The 20,210-nt window shown below is 35.8% G+C and overlaps 1 protein-coding gene across 1 annotated transcript in view; it reads right to left on the reverse strand.

Moving 5' to 3' along the window:
• ttc19 (tetratricopeptide repeat domain 19) overlaps positions 1 to 19,487 on the reverse strand; it is a 31,043-nt gene extending 11,556 nt beyond the window's left edge. The window contains 6 exon segments of the mRNA XM_041991870.1: positions 12,379 to 12,435; positions 15,781 to 15,819; positions 16,065 to 16,175; positions 16,342 to 16,433; positions 16,548 to 16,672; positions 19,396 to 19,487. Of these exon segments, the coding sequence (XP_041847804.1) occupies positions 12,379 to 12,435; positions 15,781 to 15,819; positions 16,065 to 16,175; positions 16,342 to 16,433; positions 16,548 to 16,672; positions 19,396 to 19,469 (498 nt within the window). The 5' untranslated portion in view covers positions 19,470 to 19,487.
• Between the last annotated feature and the right edge of the window lie 723 nt (positions 19,488 to 20,210).

Below are 20,210 nucleotides of genomic sequence, written 5' to 3' on the forward strand. Positions count from 1 at the left end.
ATTGTAGCATTAGCCCCAAGACTTTGGTATCACCCAGAGTCTGCTCTTCCTATCTACATGTTTTACGACCCAGAGGAAATGCCTGTCCACCACCAGATGGACAATTGTTGACCTAACACTGAGTTCCCCAGTCTACAGGAACTTTGCATTCAGAGGAGACTTGATTGGCCATCCGACCTGAAAACTCTAACTCATTAACTTCAAAAAGAAGAAACACTCTTAAGCTGAGTTAATTCAGGGCCGAGTGTCAACCGTACCAGGGAACATCTCAAACCTTTTGGTGATTAACAACATTTAAGGTCCTCTTCCACAGACACTCACACATGTAAATCAACCTGAAACGGACCTTAAGACGCCAGACCACATTCTTTCCACAGATGGACTTTGTCAAGAAGTGTCAGAAATAACAACCCCTTTCTTACAGGACTGTTTAACCTATAGTCTTCAAAACTGCCTTTAATGGTTGAATTTTTGTAATAATGAATGTTTAAATTGATCCCACATCCTAGGAAAGTACAAATGGTAACTTTGAATGGATTCTCTGCGATGTACGGTCACAAAGTTACAATTCAAGGGATTATTGCCACGGATCAACATCCCCTCCTGCTGGCCGTTTGAAGGTTTGCTATCGGAATCCCAAACCAAAATTTAAGACAGTTTACAGAAACTTTTATCCATAAATATCCATAACAGAACTGATAGTGTGTGATTGTAAATGTGAACTTCATTTACAGGTAACGGATTGCCAAAGTATAGCTACGTTTTATTAATGAAATGGTATAAATATGTTATATCTCATGGATAATTAACCGCCTGTAATAACTGGAAGTTGTGTGTGTTTATCTCTCAAACAGGATATTCATCTGTTTTATGAAATGTGTTTTATAAGTGTACTTTCTGTTTGAACTGGCATATGGGAAAATAAGTTTATTCTTACATCCACAGTTATTAAGCGTCTAGGCCTTTGTATGTAAATTAAGCTCAACCGCGCCAATATTCTACACTGCGACTGGCCTAACCACGCCAAACCCCGCCTTAGCCAGAGAATATTACCAGAAACTCAGAGATTTCAATTGGGAGTTAAGAAAAGAGTTTACAGGAGAACGAGTTAAGAAGAAGGAGAAAATAATAGGTACCTATTAAAACAGATCTGTACGAGAAACAAATCCATGGAATAAGTCTTAGAACGTTCAACTTCGTTTTGTCTTTTGTTCGTGTTATTCGTTGATGTTTTTGATCATTTTTGCTCAAAGCAGCCAAACCCGTTGCTACGCAACCAAGATATACAACTTTTGTATCCCGCGCGAGAGATATTCTAACTTATTGCATTTTTGATCGGTTTCCCTTTTTGAGAAGAACTTTGGGAAGTCAGTCCAAAGTTCAGTTTATCCGAGCCATCTCCGCCAGAAGCGTTCTGATCCATAACGCTCAATTGTGGACAATTCCAACCACAAGGCTCTGATTACGGTTCCAAGCCTCTGGAACCACACCAGCTAATTGCCACCGCTGTGCCAGTGGAGCGTGGGAATCAACCTGGTTCGTCTTGGAAGCCGATCCAAACCATTGCGGACGGGCTGTCTTCTGCCAGGTACCAGACGACATCAGGGATTCTTCCACCTTGACGCCGTACCCGAACCCCGCTTCTAGGCCCTACCGCCTGCTCCAAGTAAGACCGAATCGAGCCTCCAACTGGGTCTAGCTGGTGTCTTTGAAACGTTGAGTTTTATTCACTCTCCACTCCAAAATTCATTTAGTCATTCCTTTAATTCAATCGACTATTCTAAATTGTCTTCCTAAATTCCTGTCTACTTCGCTAGGTTCCGACTAGAATTAAAGGCTACTCATTAGTTAGTTTATTTTCCCATATTCCAAACTGCGTAAGATGCAGATATCAATTTCTTTATAATCCCTGATTTAACTTGATTGTCTTTTTACCCTTGTTTATTTCATTGTGCTGCTTTCTTTCTACTGTCTTTAAAGCTGGTTTACCCTCCCGGCGCAACAGAAGGCCGGCAGTGTCTCTAAAGCGATGTTGATAATTTCATCATTTCTGACATTGATTTATCCTTGCTGTTAATTGATTATTGATGGTAATAAATGGTTACATTTTGAAAGTTAGAATCGTTTCCGTGGTTAATTTTGGATGGAATCAAGGTCCCTTCAGACGTTGAATTCGCCACTTCAGATATGAGAGTTAGACTGAATTAAAATCAATTTTATTGCAACTCTGCTCACGGTTTTCTCTTCTGGACCGTGCATTATTCAATGATTATACAGAAGAGTGGTGCCCCAATTCGAGGAAAATCACAGTCATAAGTTTCATTGATTTGATATTAATTTCTACCGCCGAGGTTATATTAATATCGAGGCATTACGCTACAATATAGTTGTGAGGAGTTTTAAGCTTGGGCCCTTGCTCGGTGGACTCGCGCAGGTAGACTTGCAGGTCTTTACCCTTTGTGGTCTTAACCCGATGTGGGCTAACACAATGGCTGACGCCTCGCTGACTCTTCAGTGCACCATGTGTGGTAAAGTACCTGGAGCTGACACAGCTGAGCTCACTTTGCTTGATTGCAACCAGTTACTGTTTACATTGTAAACAATAACCCGAAACCAAGACAGAAACTCAAGCAGTAAACTCACCTAACTGACTGTACCAACCCTGACTGAAATCAGTGCTTGTTCTGCTGTGTGTTGTGTGTGTGCTGAGATATCAGCCTCCTTTGAGCCTGTGGAATCCAGACCTGGTAGGGGTTCAGGCTCTGGAAGAATGGTTTCGTGGGGCTGAATGTGTCTGGGAGGTCATGCATGTCCAACTGAACAGGGCAATACGTCATCAAAAGATCCAAGCTGATTGTCGTCGCTCTGAGGCCCCCACCTTCCAGCCTGGTGATCGGGCCTGGCTGTCAACCAGAGACCTCCGTCTCCGTCTTCAATAAGCCTCGCTGGGATTAGCTTCAGTTAGATGCAGCTGAATGTGTTAGTGGAACAATTTGAGCCTTAATTCAGAGCTGGTGTTACTTCAAGCGAAGTTTTCCTGATGCAGCCTGGCTTTCTGTAGCTACGTTGGTGGAACTCCCCTCTGGGTCAAAAGTCAGCTTTATTGTCAATAAAGGAATGAAGATTATGCTTGCTACTGTCCCACGGTGAAGACAGGACATTTCAACACTGAAGTAACCATTAAAAGTTAAAGTTGCACAGGCACAACCGATATCTGACATTACACAGTGATGAAAAATAAGGTGTGAAGATTTAAGCCAGGAACTGATCCTAAGGCCTGTAAACTGTAGCAATAACAATACGGGCTTCACCGCGGCATAGACAGCCACTAGGTGTGGTAGAGGGTTTCAGAGTCCAGAGTGCTTTTCTCTGGGGGGGTTTAGCTGGTGGAAGGGGCTGAGGGTGGAGAGGGGACAGAGTTCAGCATCCTGACCGTCTGCTGGATGAAGCTGTTGGTGAGTCTGGTGGTTCGGGAACGGAGGCTCCTAGACCTCCTACCAGAGGGCAGGAGGCTGAACGGCTTGTGTGCAGGACATTTATTTGTGTAGCACATTTCATGTACAAGACAATTCAAAGAGTTTCACATAAAACATTTCAGCAGGTGCATAAAAGAAGATTAAAAAGATTAAAAGAAACGCAATTAAAGACATAAAAACAGAACGAAGATGCTAAAATAAAATAGATGAAATGTAAGAAATAAAGTTCCAGTGTGGGAAAGACAATATTAAAACATGATTCCAGCTTAAAGAACCAGATCCAGATCTGGTCTCTAAATAAAAACTAGTCCATGCAGCAGAGAACAGGTGGGTCTTTAACCTGGATCTAAATAAACTGAGTGTCTCAGCTGATCTGAGGCTTTCTGGGAGTTTGTTCCAGACATGTGGAGCATAGAAGCTGAATGCAGCTTCTCCATGTCTGGTTCTGACTCTGGTCATCGCCCGCCTGTTATAAGACACTTCGGGACGGTTTTCCTATGACGTTGTTTTTTTATGAAGTAGTGTCAAATAGGAAACAGGTATAAAATTATAAAGACATATAAAGTATTAAGTATAAAGGAGAAGTGTATCGCAGGGCTCATTTAAAAACCTTTTTATTCCTGTAGCTGATGGATCAATTTCACTCTCGTAATACGAGAAGACAGTTTTTATTAGTTTTACGTTTCACCACAGGTCTTTTTTTTCTAACTAAACCTCTGAAGATTGTAGTTGAATACCCCCGTTCTACATCATATTCCAATTCATATTCAAGTTTATATTCTAGTTTATACTCAAGTTTATACTCTAGTTTATACTCTAGTTTATACTCTAGTTTATATTCTAGTTTATATTCAAGTTTATACTCTAGTTTATATTCTAGTTTATACTCTAGTTTATACTCTAGTTTATACTCTAGTTTATACTCTAGTTTATATTCAAGTTTATACTCTAGTTTATATTCTAGTTTATACTCTAGTTTATACGCTAGTTTATATTCTAGTTTATACTCTAGTTTATATTCTAGTTTATATTCAAGTTTATACTCTAGTTTATATTCTAGTTTATACTCTAGTTTATACTCTAGTTTATACTCTAGTTTATACTCTAGTTTATATTCTAGTTTATATTCAAGTTTATACTCTAGTTTATATTCTAGTTTATACTCTAGTTTATACTCTAGTTTATACTCTAGTTTATATTCTAGTTTATACTCTAGTTTATATTCTAGTTTATATTCAAGTTTATACTCTAGTTTATATTCTAGTTTATACTCTAGTTTATATTCTAGTTTATATTCAAGTTTATACTCTAGTTTATATTCTAGTTTATACTCTAGTTTATACTCTAGTTTATACTCTAGTTTATATTCTAGTTTATATTCAAGTTTATATTCTAGTTTATATTCTAGTTTATATTCAAGTTTATACTCTAGTTTATACTCTAGTTTATATTCTAGTTTATATTCAAGTTTATATTGTAGTTTATATTCTAGTTTATATTCAAGTTTATATTCTAGTTTATATTCAAGTTTATACTTTAGTTTATATTCTAGTTTATATTCTAGTTTATATTCTAGTTTATACTCTAGTTTATATTCTAGTTTATATTCAAGTTTATATTCTAGTTTATACTCTAGTTTATATTCTAGTTTATACTCTAGTTTATATTCTAGTTTATATTCAAGTTTATATTCTAGTTTATATTCAAGTTTATACTCTAGTTTATATTCTAGTTCATATTCAAGTTTATACTCTAGTTTATATTCTAGTTTATATTCAAGTTTATATTCTAGTTTATATTCATGTTTATACTCTAGTTTATATTCTAGTTTATACTCTAGTTTATATTCTAGTTTATACTCTAGTTTATATTCTAGTTTATACTCAAGTTTATATTCTAGTTCATACTCTAGTTTATATTCTAGTTTATACTCTAGTTTATATTCTAGTTCATACTCTAGTGTATGTTCTAGTTTATACTCTAGTTTATACTCTAGTTTATGTTCTAGTTTATACTCTAGTTTATACTCTAGTTTATGTTCTAGTTTATACTCTAGTTTATACTCTAGTTTATATTCTAGTTTATACTCAAGTTTATATTCTAGTTTATATTCTAGTTTATACTCTAGTTTATATTCTAGTTTATATTCTAGTTTATACTCAAGTTTATATTCTAGTTCATACTCTAGTTTATATTCTAGTTTATACTCTAGTTTATGTTCTAGTTTATACTCTATTTAATTTCTAGTTTATATTCTAGTTTATACTCAAGCTTATATTCTAGTTTATATTCTAGTTTATACTCTAGTTTATATTCTAGTTTATATTCTAGTTTATACTCAAGTTTATATTCTAGTTTATACTCTAGTTTATATTCTAGTTTATATTCAAGTTTATATTCTAGTTTATATTCAAGTTTATACTCTAGTTTATACTCTAGTTTATATTCTAGTTCATATTCAAGTTTATACTCTAGTTTATATTCTAGTTTATATTCAAGTTTATATTCTAGTTTATATTCATGTTTATACTCTAGTTTATATTCTAGTTTATACTCTAGTTTATATTCTAGTTTATACTCTAGTTTATATTCTAGTTTATACTCAAGTTTATATTCTAGTTCATACTCTAGTTTATATTCTAGTTTATACTCTAGTTTATATTCTAGTTCATACTCTAGTGTATGTTCTAGTTTATACTCTAGTTTATACTCTAGTTTATGTTCTAGTTTATACTCTAGTTTATACTCTAGTTTATGTTCTAGTTTATACTCTAGTTTATACTCTAGTTTATATTCTAGTTTATACTCAAGTTTATATTCTAGTTTATATTCTAGTTTATACTCTAGTTTATATTCTAGTTTATATTCTAGTTTATACTCAAGTTTATATTCTAGTTCATACTCTAGTTTATATTCTAGTTTATACTCTAGTTTATGTTCTAGTTTATACTCTAGTTTATATTCTAGTTTATATTCTAGTTTATACTCAAGCTTATATTCTAGTTTATATTCTAGTTTATACTCTAGTTTATATTCTAGTTTATATTCTAGTTTATACTCAAGTTTATATTCTAGTTCATACTCTAGTTTATATTCTACTTTATACTCTAGTTTATATTCTAGTTTATACTCTAGTTTATATTCTAGTTTATACTCTAGTTTATATTCTAGTTTATATTCTAGTTTATACTCAAGTTTATATTCTAGTTCATACTCTAGTTTATATTCTAGTTTATATTCTAGTTTATACTCAAGTTTATATTCTAGTTCATACTCTAGTTTATATTCTACTTTATACTCTAGTTTATACTCTAGTTTATACTCTAGTTTATATTCTAGTTTATACTCAAGTTTATATTCTAGTTCATACTCTAGTTTATATTCTACTTTATACTCTAGTTTATATTCTAGTTTATATTCTAGTTTATACTCTAGTTTATATTCAAGTTTATACTCTAGTTTATATTCTAGTTTATACTCTAGTTTATACTCTAGTTTATACTCTAGTTTATACTCTAGTTTATATTCTAGTTTATATTCAAGTTTATACTCTAGTTTATATTCTAGTTTATACTCTAGTTTATACTCTAGTTTATACTCTAGTTTATATTCTAGTTTATACTCTAGTTTATATTCTAGTTTATATTCAAGTTTATACTCTAGTTTATATTCTAGTTTATACTCTAGTTTATATTCTAGTTTATATTCAAGTTTATACTCTAGTTTATATTCTAGTTTATACTCTAGTTTATACTCTAGTTTATACTCTAGTTTATATTCTAGTTTATATTCAAGTTTATATTCTAGTTTATATTCTAGTTTATATTCAAGTTTATACTCTAGTTTATACTCTAGTTTATATTCTAGTTTATATTCAAGTTTATATTGTAGTTTATATTCTAGTTTATATTCAAGTTTATATTCTAGTTTATATTCAAGTTTATACTTTAGTTTATATTCTAGTTTATATTCTAGTTTATATTCTAGTTTATACTCTAGTTTATATTCTAGTTTATATTCAAGTTTATATTCTAGTTTATACTCTAGTTTATATTCTAGTTTATACTCTAGTTTATATTCTAGTTTATATTCAAGTTTATATTCTAGTTTATATTCAAGTTTATACTCTAGTTTATACTCTAGTTTATATTCTAGTTCATATTCAAGTTTATACTCTAGTTTATATTCTAGTTTATATTCAAGTTTATATTCTAGTTTATATTCATGTTTATACTCTAGTTTTTATTCTAGTTTATACTCTAGTTTATATTCTAGTTTATACTCTAGTTTATATTCTAGTTTATACTCTAGTTTATATTCTAGTTTATACTCTAGTTTATATTCTAGTTTATACTCTAGTTTATATTCTAGTTCATACTCTAGTGTATGTTCTAGTTTATACTCTAGTTTATACTCTAGTTTATGTTCTAGTTTATACTCTAGTTTATACTCTAGTTTATGTTCTAGTTTATACTCTAGTTTATACTCTAGTTTATATTCTAGTTTATACTCAAGTTTATATTCTAGTTTATATTCTAGTTTATACTCTAGTTTATGTTCTAGTTTATACTCTAGTTTATATTCTAGTTTATATTCTAGTTTATACTCAAGCTTATATTCTAGTTTATATTCTAGTTTATACTCTAGTTTATATTCTAGTTTATATTCTAGTTTATACTCAAGTTTATATTCTAGTTTATACTCTAGTTTATATTCTAGTTTATATTCAAGTTTATATTCTAGTTTATATTCAAGTTTATACTCTAGTTTATACTCTAGTTTATATTCTAGTTCATATTCAAGTTTATACTCTAGTTTATATTCTAGTTTATATTCAAGTTTATATTCTAGTTTATATTCATGTTTATACTCTAGTTTATATTCTAGTTTATACTCTAGTTTATATTCTAGTTTATACTCTAGTTTATATTCTAGTTTATACTCAAGTTTATATTCTAGTTCATACTCTAGTTTATATTCTAGTTTATACTCTAGTTTATATTCTAGTTCATACTCTAGTGTATGTTCTAGTTTATACTCTAGTTTATACTCTAGTTTATGTTCTAGTTTATACTCTAGTTTATACTCTAGTTTATGTTCTAGTTTATACTCTAGTTTATACTCTAGTTTATATTCTAGTTTATATTCTAGTTTATACTCAAGTTTATATTCTAGTTCATACTCTAGTTTATATTCTAGTTTATACTCTAGTTTATGTTCTAGTTTATACTCTAGTTTATATTCTAGTTTATATTCTAGTTTATACTCAAGCTTATATTCTAGTTTATATTCTAGTTTATACTCTAGTTTATATTCTAGTTTATATTCTAGTTTATACTCAAGTTTATATTCTAGTTTATACTCTAGTTTATATTCTAGTTTATATTCAAGTTTATATTCTAGTTTATATTCAAGTTTATACTCTAGTTTATACTCTAGTTTATATTCTAGTTCATATTCAAGTTTATACTCTAGTTTATATTCTAGTTTATATTCAAGTTTATATTCTAGTTTATATTCATGTTTATACTCTAGTTTATATTCTAGTTTATACTCTAGTTTATATTCTAGTTTATACTCTAGTTTATATTCTAGTTTATACTCAAGTTTATATTCTAGTTCATACTCTAGTTTATATTCTAGTTTATACTCTAGTTTATATTCTAGTTCATACTCTAGTGTATGTTCTAGTTTATACTCTAGTTTATACTCTAGTTTATGTTCTAGTTTATACTCTAGTTTATACTCTAGTTTATGTTCTAGTTTATACTCTAGTTTATACTCTAGTTTATATTCTAGTTTATACTCAAGTTTATATTCTAGTTTATATTCTAGTTTATACTCTAGTTTATATTCTAGTTTATATTCTAGTTTATACTCAAGTTTATATTCTAGTTCATACTCTAGTTTATATTCTAGTTTATACTCTAGTTTATGTTCTAGTTTATACTCTAGTTTATATTCTAGTTTATATTCTAGTTTATACTCAAGCTTATATTCTAGTTTATATTCTAGTTTATACTCTAGTTTATATTCTAGTTTATATTCTAGTTTATACTCAAGTTTATATTCTAGTTCATACTCTAGTTTATATTCTACTTTATACTCTAGTTTATATTCTAGTTTATACTCTAGTTTATATTCTAGTTTATACTCTAGTTTATATTCTAGTTTATATTCTAGTTTATACTCAAGTTTATATTCTAGTTCATACTCTAGTTTATATTCTAGTTTATATTCTAGTTTATACTCAAGTTTATATTCTAGTTCATACTCTAGTTTATATTCTACTTTATACTCTAGTTTATACTCTAGTTTATACTCTAGTTTATATTCTAGTTTATACTCAAGTTTATATTCTAGTTCATACTCTAGTTTATATTCTACTTTATACTCTAGTTTATATTCTAGTTTATATTCTAGTTTATACTCTAGTTTATATTCAAGTTTATACTCTAGTTTATATTCTAGTTTATACTCTAGTTTATACTCTAGTTTATACTCTAGTTTATACTCTAGTTTATATTCTAGTTTATATTCAAGTTTATACTCTAGTTTATATTCTAGTTTATACTCTAGTTTATACTCTAGTTTATACTCTAGTTTATATTCTAGTTTATACTCTAGTTTATATTCTAGTTTATACTCTAGTTTATATTCTAGTTTATATTCTAGTTTATACTCTAGTTTATATTCTAGTTTATATTCAAGTTTATACTCTAGTTTATATTCTAGTTTATACTCTAGTTTATACTCTAGTTTATACTCTAGTTTATATTCTAGTTTATATTCAAGTTTATATTCTAGTTTATATTCTAGTTTATATTCAAGTTTATACTCTAGTTTATACTCTAGTTTATATTCTAGTTTATATTCAAGTTTATATTGTAGTTTATATTCTAGTTTATATTCAAGTTTATATTCTAGTTTATATTCAAGTTTATACTTTAGTTTATATTCTAGTTTATATTCTAGTTTATATTCTAGTTTATACTCTAGTTTATATTCTAGTTTATATTCAAGTTTATATTCTAGTTTATACTCTAGTTTATATTCTAGTTTATACTCTAGTTTATATTCTAGTTTATATTCAAGTTTATATTCTAGTTTATATTCAAGTTTATACTCTAGTTTATACTCTAGTTTATATTCTAGTTCATATTCAAGTTTATACTCTAGTTTATATTCTAGTTTATATTCAAGTTTATATTCTAGTTTATATTCATGTTTATACTCTAGTTTTTATTCTAGTTTATACTCTAGTTTATATTCTAGTTTATACTCTAGTTTATATTCTAGTTTATACTCAAGTTTATATTCTAGTTCATACTCTAGTTTATATTCTAGTTTATACTCTAGTTTATATTCTAGTTCATACTCTAGTGTATGTTCTAGTTTATACTCTAGTTTATACTCTAGTTTATGTTCTAGTTTATACTCTAGTTTATACTCTAGTTTATGTTCTAGTTTATACTCTAGTTTATACTCTAGTTTATATTCTAGTTTATACTCAAGTTTATATTCTAGTTTATATTCTAGTTTATACTCTAGTTTATGTTCTAGTTTATACTCTAGTTTATATTCTAGTTTATATTCTAGTTTATACTCAAGCTTATATTCTAGTTTATATTCTAGTTTATACTCTAGTTTATATTCTAGTTTATATTCTAGTTTATACTCAAGTTTATATTCTAGTTTATACTCTAGTTTATATTCTAGTTTATATTCAAGTTTATATTCTAGTTTATATTCAAGTTTATACTCTAGTTTATACTCTAGTTTATATTCTAGTTCATATTCAAGTTTATACTCTAGTTTATATTCTAGTTTATATTCAAGTTTATATTCTAGTTTATATTCATGTTTATACTCTAGTTTATATTCTAGTTTATACTCTAGTTTATATTCTAGTTTATACTCTAGTTTATATTCTAGTTTATACTCAAGTTTATATTCTAGTTCATACTCTAGTTTATATTCTAGTTTATACTCTAGTTTATATTCTAGTTCATACTCTAGTGTATGTTCTAGTTTATACTCTAGTTTATACTCTAGTTTATGTTCTAGTTTATACTCTAGTTTATACTCTAGTTTATGTTCTAGTTTATACTCTAGTTTATACTCTAGTTTATATTCTAGTTTATACTCAAGTTTATATTCTAGTTTATATTCTAGTTTATACTCAAGTTTATATTCTAGTTCATACTCTAGTTTATATTCTAGTTTATACTCTAGTTTATGTTCTAGTTTATACTCTAGTTTATATTCTAGTTTATATTCTAGTTTATACTCAAGCTTATATTCTAGTTTATATTCTAGTTTATACTCTAGTTTATATTCTAGTTTATATTCTAGTTTATACTCAAGTTTATATTCTAGTTCATACTCTAGTTTATATTCTACTTTATACTCTAGTTTATATTCTAGTTTATACTCTAGTTTATATTCTAGTTTATACTCTAGTTTATATTCTAGTTTATATTCTAGTTTATACTCAAGTTTATATTCTAGTTCATACTCTAGTTTATATTCTAGTTTATATTCTAGTTTATACTCAAGTTTATATTCTAGTTCATACTCTAGTTTATATTCTACTTTATACTCTAGTTTATACTCTAGTTTATACTCTAGTTTATATTCTAGTTTATACTCAAGTTTATATTCTAGTTCATACTCTAGTTTATATTCTACTTTATACTCTAGTTTATATTCTAGTTTATACTCTAGTTTATATTCTAGTTTATACTCACGTTTATATTCTAGTTCATACTCTAGTTTATATTCTACTTTATACTCTAGTTTATATTCTAGTTTATACTCTAGTTTATATTCTAGATCATATTTAAATATATATTCTGCCTTATATCTGAGTTCATATTCCAGTTTATACTGTATAACTCACCTGTGGAGTTCCTCCTGCTAACATGAAGCTCATGGAGGCTTTGAAGAGTTTCTCAGCCTAAGGAAGAGGAAGAGGAGCAGAGAGGAAGATGATCAGATAGCCGTCTGACATCAAACCACAGAAGAAGAAAAGCCTGAACCTTTGATTGGCTGTTTAAGACTCTTAATGCTCGAGAGTCCATACTGTTGGATTTTCTGTGTTCAGGGTGTCTTTATGTCAGAAAACTCTAAACAAAGAGAAGCTGGCAACACATTCATGAAAACAACCTTTAAAGACACAGTTCCAGAAATACCAGGTCTATGAGAAAAACATGAAGTAAACCAGAACCTCATTACATTTTACTCCCAGCAGCAGATCACCAACACGTCCGAGGAGGAACGGAGACGCTTCACCGTGTGATGAAAATATGAGCTGAATCTGATGCAGCAACACGTCTGGAAAAGTACCTGGTAGAAATCAGAAACATCTGGAGGAGCATTGGACAACTAACCAGGTTACCTGGCAGCAGGTCAGTAACATGACTGGTATAAAAGGAGCATTTCAGAGAGGCAGAGTCTCTCAGATGGAAAGATGGACAGAGCTTCACCAATCTGAGACAAACTGGATCTAAAACTGGAACAATTTCATGATTGGAAGATCCACCATCGACAGTGTAGAATATCCTCAGAAGATTCAGAGGATCAGGAGGAATCTCTGTATGCCTGGGACAAGGCTGGATGCTGGTGATCTCCTGTATTATTTATTTATATTTTTAGCCTATCCTGTCCCGCATCATAACAGCGAGTGATGGCTTGGCTGCCGTGTTGTGCTGAAGCTTTTGGGTACGGGGCTCCCCTTGAATCTTAAATGTTATTCTTTATCATTATTTTAAAAAACAGTGTTTTTGCTTATACCGGACTGGAGAAACAGCAGAAGGAAAAAGAGATGAAAAAAGATAGAAAGAGGGAGACCAAAACAAAAGGTAGAAAACAACTGCGAAACTAAACAGCTGCTGCACCGGGACAGAAGCAGGAACATCCTGAAGGCTTCTAGAGACCACAGCAGACAACTGGGATGTATGGTATTCCCGATGTTCTGAAAAGTCATTGAATGCACCAGGCAGTGTGAACATGGCTGAGAAAACGCTGTCCGAGTCTGAGAGCTTCGTGTTATTCTTCATGTGTCAGAAGTGGCCCGGTGAAGGTGAAGGGCCACCATGTTGAGGTTTAACCCGCTGGAGGAGGTTAACTTCACCTGTAACAGAGCAGGACGCTGAATACTCCCCGAACAAGTCGGGTCCAGTAACAGAGGACTACACCCGCTCGGTCGGCCCATCACACCTTCCAGACTTGCTCTGTGGAAAGTGTTCTAGAGTAAATGTCTGAAACATGGAAACGGCGATAACTGCTGCTGAGGTTTCCATGTAACGCTGGAGCACCCAGTTCGCCAGCGTCTTCGGCTTTGACCTAAATAAGCGTAAACAGATGTTTACGCAACGTTCAGATGTTTAACATTTTTAGGTTTTCATGATGTTTTAGTAAATTTCCTGGTCAAACTGACGAGGTTCTGCTTTACTTTATTAAGATGGGAGATGTGATGTCTGGAATTTCCTATGCTCTGAAAAGTCACTGAACTCACCAGAGAAACAGTTGAGTTTGTGCAGAGACAACATGGCTGAACAAGGAGAGCTTCTTCTTTCTGCTTAACACCAGTAGACGCAACAACCAAGAAGAAAGGAAAAAACCAGGAAGAGGATCCGTGTCGGTGTGTAGCGATGTGTGTGTGTGCTCAGCATCAGAGCTGAGTTGTGCTGAGTCATCATGCAAATGCAACCACGCCCCCTCCAAGGATCAGAGGCTGACCGAGAAGGCCACGAGTCCCGGGCACCCAGGAGCCACCAAGAGACCAGAACCATGACCGCCCACCTCAGAGACCAGACCCGAGACCGCCCAACGCTGAACCATGACCGCCCACCGCAGAGACCAGAACCAAGACTTCCCACAGCAGGAATGGCGTCCATACAGAAGGAGGCAGAGGAAGGCTGTATGAGTCAGGGACAGAACCCAGGGCCCAGTGAGCCCGAGGACCAGCCACCACCCCGGGGAAGGCTTGGCCCGACACCCGGGAGGGCAGGGCCAGTCCAGGCAGCTGCCCACCACAGGCCAGCGCTCGTCCCAGAGCCCCCAGCCACACACCCCAGAGATCACAATTCACCCACCCATTCCTCTAAAGTTCACACCCACCCCCGCCTCCGAACCCATTCCTCATCTCCAAATCATCATTGTTATAATACTGTAAACATGTACACTCTTATAAAACTCTTATACACACATACATCCACCTTCCCATTCATCTGATCCCTGCGCATTCCGCACCCACACCCACGCCATATGGAACACAAGCATCATTCCTCTCCACCCACACAACAACCTCTACCCACCCCCTCTGTCTACCCATCCACCCAAAACCCCACCCATCCTTCCACCCATCCAGCAGCCCCACCTATCCACCCTCCCACCCAACAGCCCTACCCAACCACCCCACCTAATCATCCGGCCTACAACCCCACCCATCCCCACCCAGCAAATTCCCTCCTACATCTCCAACCTACCCGCTCCCTGACCAAACCCCTACCTACTTGGAAGACACCATAAGCCCCACCTACTGGGTACCAGGCCGCGTCCGCCCCTGCAGCATCATACCTAAACCTGCCACTGTGTGAGGCGGGGGTTGGAATTTCCCAGTCACCTCTGAAGGCATCCTCCCCCTGACTGCTTTGCTCTAACTGCTGAAGCTTCCCCCTTGTTCCTCCCTATCTAAGCCGGAGTCTTCCTGCTGCGCCCTGCCAGGTGTTCCTGAACGCATCTCTGCTGCCTGCGGACCTGTTTTCTCCCAGAGTTGTTGCCTCAGCCTGATAATTCTGTTTGTTGCCTGTGGATTCTTTTTGGAGCTTTGACCTTTGGACTGTTCTCTTGGATTAGATTTTGGATTATGGACATTACTCACTCCTCTTTGGACCAAAAAGAGGACTAACCGGACTTTATGAAGTGCTCATCCCAGACAGGGAAACCCAGCGTAACATCCCTCTGTCCTTCTCCCTAACCTTCGGCTCAGTCGTCTCTTTTTCAGAATACAGCTGAGCCGTCTCTCAGTAGTGGTTCCTGGAACCACAGACTACAGAGGAACTACTTTTTCCACCATGCTGAACGTCATCCTGGAACTACTTTTTCCAGACATCCATTAGATTCACTATCAGCTCATACTTTCCATCACACGGTGAAACGTCTCAGTTTCATCTTGTGACATGTTGATCTGCTACTGCGAGTAAAGTGTTGAAGATGATTGTTGACAAACAAGTTATCAGGGAGGAAACTGTCTTCTGTTTCCACCTTTATATCTGAAATCTAACTGGACGACACTCACGCTGTCCAGCTGCCCCTGAACGTAGGCCAGGTTCGCCATCTGCAGAGAAGAAAACACTTTAAGTATAGCTGTCAGCTGTTTACCACTAAGAACGAAGAAGAACTGATTAACAGACAATAAACAGCAGCACGTCGTCAACAAAGAACAGTTACTGTGGTGAAGGTCATGCAGCAGGTGGAAGGAAACTGACTGTCCATCGTCCAACTGTCCAACGTCCAGCCAAACATCTGTAGACTGTAACCTGTTAATCACACCTGCAGAAACTGCAGAAAGGTGGACCTCACCTGGCTGTAGGTGTAGATGATGGCCTGGTTGTTGTGGGTCTGATGAGCCAGAGCAACAGCCTGATGGAGGAAGGAGGAAGCTGCCTGGAGCTGACCCCGATGTATGCTGAGCTGGAACACACACACACACACACACACACACACACACACACACACCTGTTACTACTAACACAGCCCTGTGTTTGTGTAATAGAGGTGTTTGAAGGGTATAACAAAGTTGTAATGAGTGTGTATGAAACACTGTAATAAGGGTGTAATAAACTAGGGTTTCTGGCACCTTGGCCTTCTTTAACAGCAGGATCATCTCGTCCTCCTTCCTCTGAGCTTCATCTCGTTTGTCTTCTTCAGAGCTGCTGAACAAGGAGAAGGCTGCTGACACACACACACACATTCAGGAGAAGGCTGCTGACACACACACACATGCAGGTGTAAAGGTGTTAAATGATGTGATATTCGACTGAAGTTTGGTTCAAGTGAACCCACCTACTGCTGTCCACAAGACTCTTCCTCCTCCTCCTCCTCCTCCCCCCTGCCTCCTCACAGCTACCCAGCATGCCGAGCGGTCTCTTGCAGCCACGGAGACCATCTGACCTGCTGTGTTCTGCTTACTGTGGAGGAATTAGAACTTTCAGTATGGACCAAGACATGATGAGCCTGCACCAGGTCTATGTTACTGGTTCATGGTCAACTTTATTTATACTGAACATATAACAACTCCAGCCGTCCAGTGAATAAAGTTTAGAAATAGACTGGAAGTTAGAAACAGGCTCTGAATGGGAAAGGTGAGGGACCAGGACAAGATGGCGAAGCGTCGTCCAGACGCCATCCAGACTGCTCTGCTTAGGCTGTATTTTATTTCTTTTTTATTTAGATTCCTGACTTTTGTTACACCAGTTATCTCAGGCAGGATAACTTAGACTGCAGGACCGTTGGACTGGACTTATTTCATGGGGACCAGGAGCAGTCGGCGGAGATCCGGCGTGATAACAACAATAGTCACACATCACCAAAACAGAGAAGGAAAAAGCCAAACATCCGATCTCCCCCAGGAATTTACAGCCGTCATCATGACGGCCATATACACTTCACCACCCAGACACCAACACAGCACCATCAGACCTACATGATGTGCTGTGACCAAATGGCCAGACACTGCCTCATTGTGGCGGAGATGTTAACAAGGTTAGCCTCATCATGGCGGAGATGTTAACCTCATCATGGCGGCGATGTTAGCCTCATCATGGCGGAGATGTTAACAAGGCTAGCCTCATCGTGGCGGAGATGTTAACAAGGTTAGCCTCAACATGGCGGAGATGTTAGCCTCATCGTGGCGGAGATGTTAACAAGGTTAGCCTCATCATGGCGGAGATGTTAGCCTCATCATGGCGGCGATGTTAGCCTCATCATGGCGGAGATGTTAACAAGGCTAGCCTCATCGTGGCGGAGATGTTAACAAGGCTAGCCTCATCATGGCGGAGATGTTAGCCTCATCATGGCGGAGATGTTAACAAGGCTAGCCTCATCATGGCGGAGATGTTAGCCTCATCATGGCGGCGATGTTAGCCTCATCATGGCGGAGATGTTAACAAGGCTAGCCTCATCGTGGCGGAGATGTTAACAAGGCTAGCCTCATCATGGCGGAGATGTTAGCCTCATCATGGCGGAGATGTTAACAAGGCTAGCCTCATCGTGGCGGAGATGTTAACAAGGCTAGCCTCATCATGGCGGAGATGTTAGCCTCATCGTGGCGGAGATGTTAACAAGGCTAGCCTCATCGTGGCGGAGATGTTAACAAGGCTAGCCTCATCGTGGCGGAGATGTTAACAAGGCTAGCCTCATCATGGCGGAGATGTTAGCCTCATCGTGGCGGAGATGTTAACAAGGCTAGCCTCATCGTGGCGGAGATGTTAACAAGGCTAGCCTCATCGTGGCGGAGATGTTAACAAGGCTAGCCTCATCATGGCGGAGATGTTAGCCTCATCATGGCGGAGATGTTAACAAGGCTAGCCTCATCGTGGCGGAGATGTTAACAAGGCTAGCCTCATCGTGGCGGAGATGTTAACAAGGCTAGCCTCATCATGGCGGAGATGTTAGCCTCATCATGGCGGAGATGTTAACAAGGCTAGCCTCATCGTGTTGGAGATGTTAACAAGGCTAGCCTCATCGTGGCGGAGATGTTAACAAGGCTAGCCTCATCGTGGCGGAGATGTTAACAAAGCTAGCCTCATCATGGCGGAGATGTTAACAAAGCTAGCCTCATCATGGCGGAGATGTTAACAAAGCTAGCCTCATCGTGGCGGAGATGTTAACAAAGCTAGCCTCATCGTGGCGGAGATGTTAACAAGGCTAGCCTTGAAAATGTTACACACAATTCAAAGAGGCTACAAAGCCGTGTCTCTGCCTCTGCTTTGTGTCGGACCACAGCCCGTTTTCCTTATGCCAAAGTACGAACAAAGAAGATCCTAGACCTCCAGTCCTCACTAAGACCAGGACACTAGACCCTAGAACTCCAGTCCTCACTAAGACCAGGACACTAGAGCCTAGAACTCCAGTCCCCAGATATTTACACTGGCTTCCTGCTGTTAGTTTACAAAGACCTGAATGGTTTAGGACCAGAATCCATTCAGGATCTTCTGGTTGGTTATGAACCAGATCCCTCAGGTCATCAGGGTCAGGTCTACTTTCTGTTCCCAGAGACAGAACTAAACATGGAGAGGCAGCGTTCAGCTTAATGCTCCTCACATGTGGAACAAACTCCCAGAAACCTGCAGGTCTGCTGACTCAGCAGTTTTACATCAGGGTTAAAACTTTTCTATTTGCTTCCTTTTTGTCAGAACAGCTGTTAATTCCCCACACTGGAACTTTATTTCCAGATTTTATCTGTTTTATTTGAGCTTTTATCTGTTTTTATTTAATTTCTTTTTGTGTGTTTCTAATGCTCGTGTTGATGCTTCCTGCTGTGAAGCTTTTAATGTTTTATGTAAAGAACTTTGAATCGTCTTCTACATGAAATGTGCTACACAAATAAAAGGGCCTTGCCTATGAGCTGAAAATGACGAATAATGACGTCAGAACCTTAACCTCACTTCTGCTTCTGACGTCACTGACCTCGGACATGCTGTCACGTGTTCGGCTTCATCATTTAACTGATGTGGTTTTTGTCTGATCAACAAACTGATCATAAAAATGAACAAAGCAATCAATAAGGAAACAGAAGCGGAGCTCGGTCGGCGCGGCCGAGTCTGACGTCATCAAACACGTCACTCTCCGTGGAAAGAGGACGGAAGGTCCGTGGTTGTGAGAACGGAGTCTAACGTGGAGACAAACCCACCTGGATCTTCCGGAAAACCTGAACCTGCTCAGAGTCCGGCTGAGGACGGCTCGGATAAGACAGGACGCCGCCATCTTTACTGTTTACATAAAAACCGGAAGTCATCCTGCGCCTTCTAAATAAAATAAAAAATATACAAATATATTATTTAAATAAATAAATAGAGGACAAGTCATGGAGTCTGGAAATCCTCAGAAACTATAAAACATGAAGGATTTTGGTCTCTGTGATGCTTGGCGCTCTCACCATCCCACACTAAGAGAATACACCTTCTTCTCTTCAGTTCACCATTCCTATTCTAGATTAGATTATTTCTTAACTAGCAGCTCGCTGATGAATGACATGTCAGAAATCAAAATCCACCCTATTAGCATTAGTGATCACGCACCAGTATCATTCACTCTGAGAAGTAAGAGCAATAAACCAGCAACTGGAAACTGGAGATTTAATACGTCATTACTTAAAGATCCTGAGTTTATCAGCTACTTTAAAAGTCCTTATATTAACTGGTCTAAGACTATTATGCCCATTAACTGTGACCTACAAAACACACCCAATACTACAATACAGTCTGGAAACATTAGATATCTAGGCATAAACATTTCCCCCAGGTTATCAGAACTAACAAAGTTAAATTGTGTCCAGCTACTTAAAACAATAGAGGATGATCTCTCACGGTGGAGGCGCTTACCCATATCACTCATGGGGAGGGTTGCTACAGTTAAAATGATGGTTCTATCTAAAGTAAACTACCTGTTTTTAATGATACCCACTAAACCATCCTCCAGCTGGTTTAAGTCACTGGACTCACATAT

This window comes from Melanotaenia boesemani, chromosome 8, assembly GCF_017639745.1.
Source record: "Melanotaenia boesemani isolate fMelBoe1 chromosome 8, fMelBoe1.pri, whole genome shotgun sequence".
NCBI lineage: Eukaryota > Metazoa > Chordata > Actinopteri > Atheriniformes > Melanotaeniidae > Melanotaenia > Melanotaenia boesemani.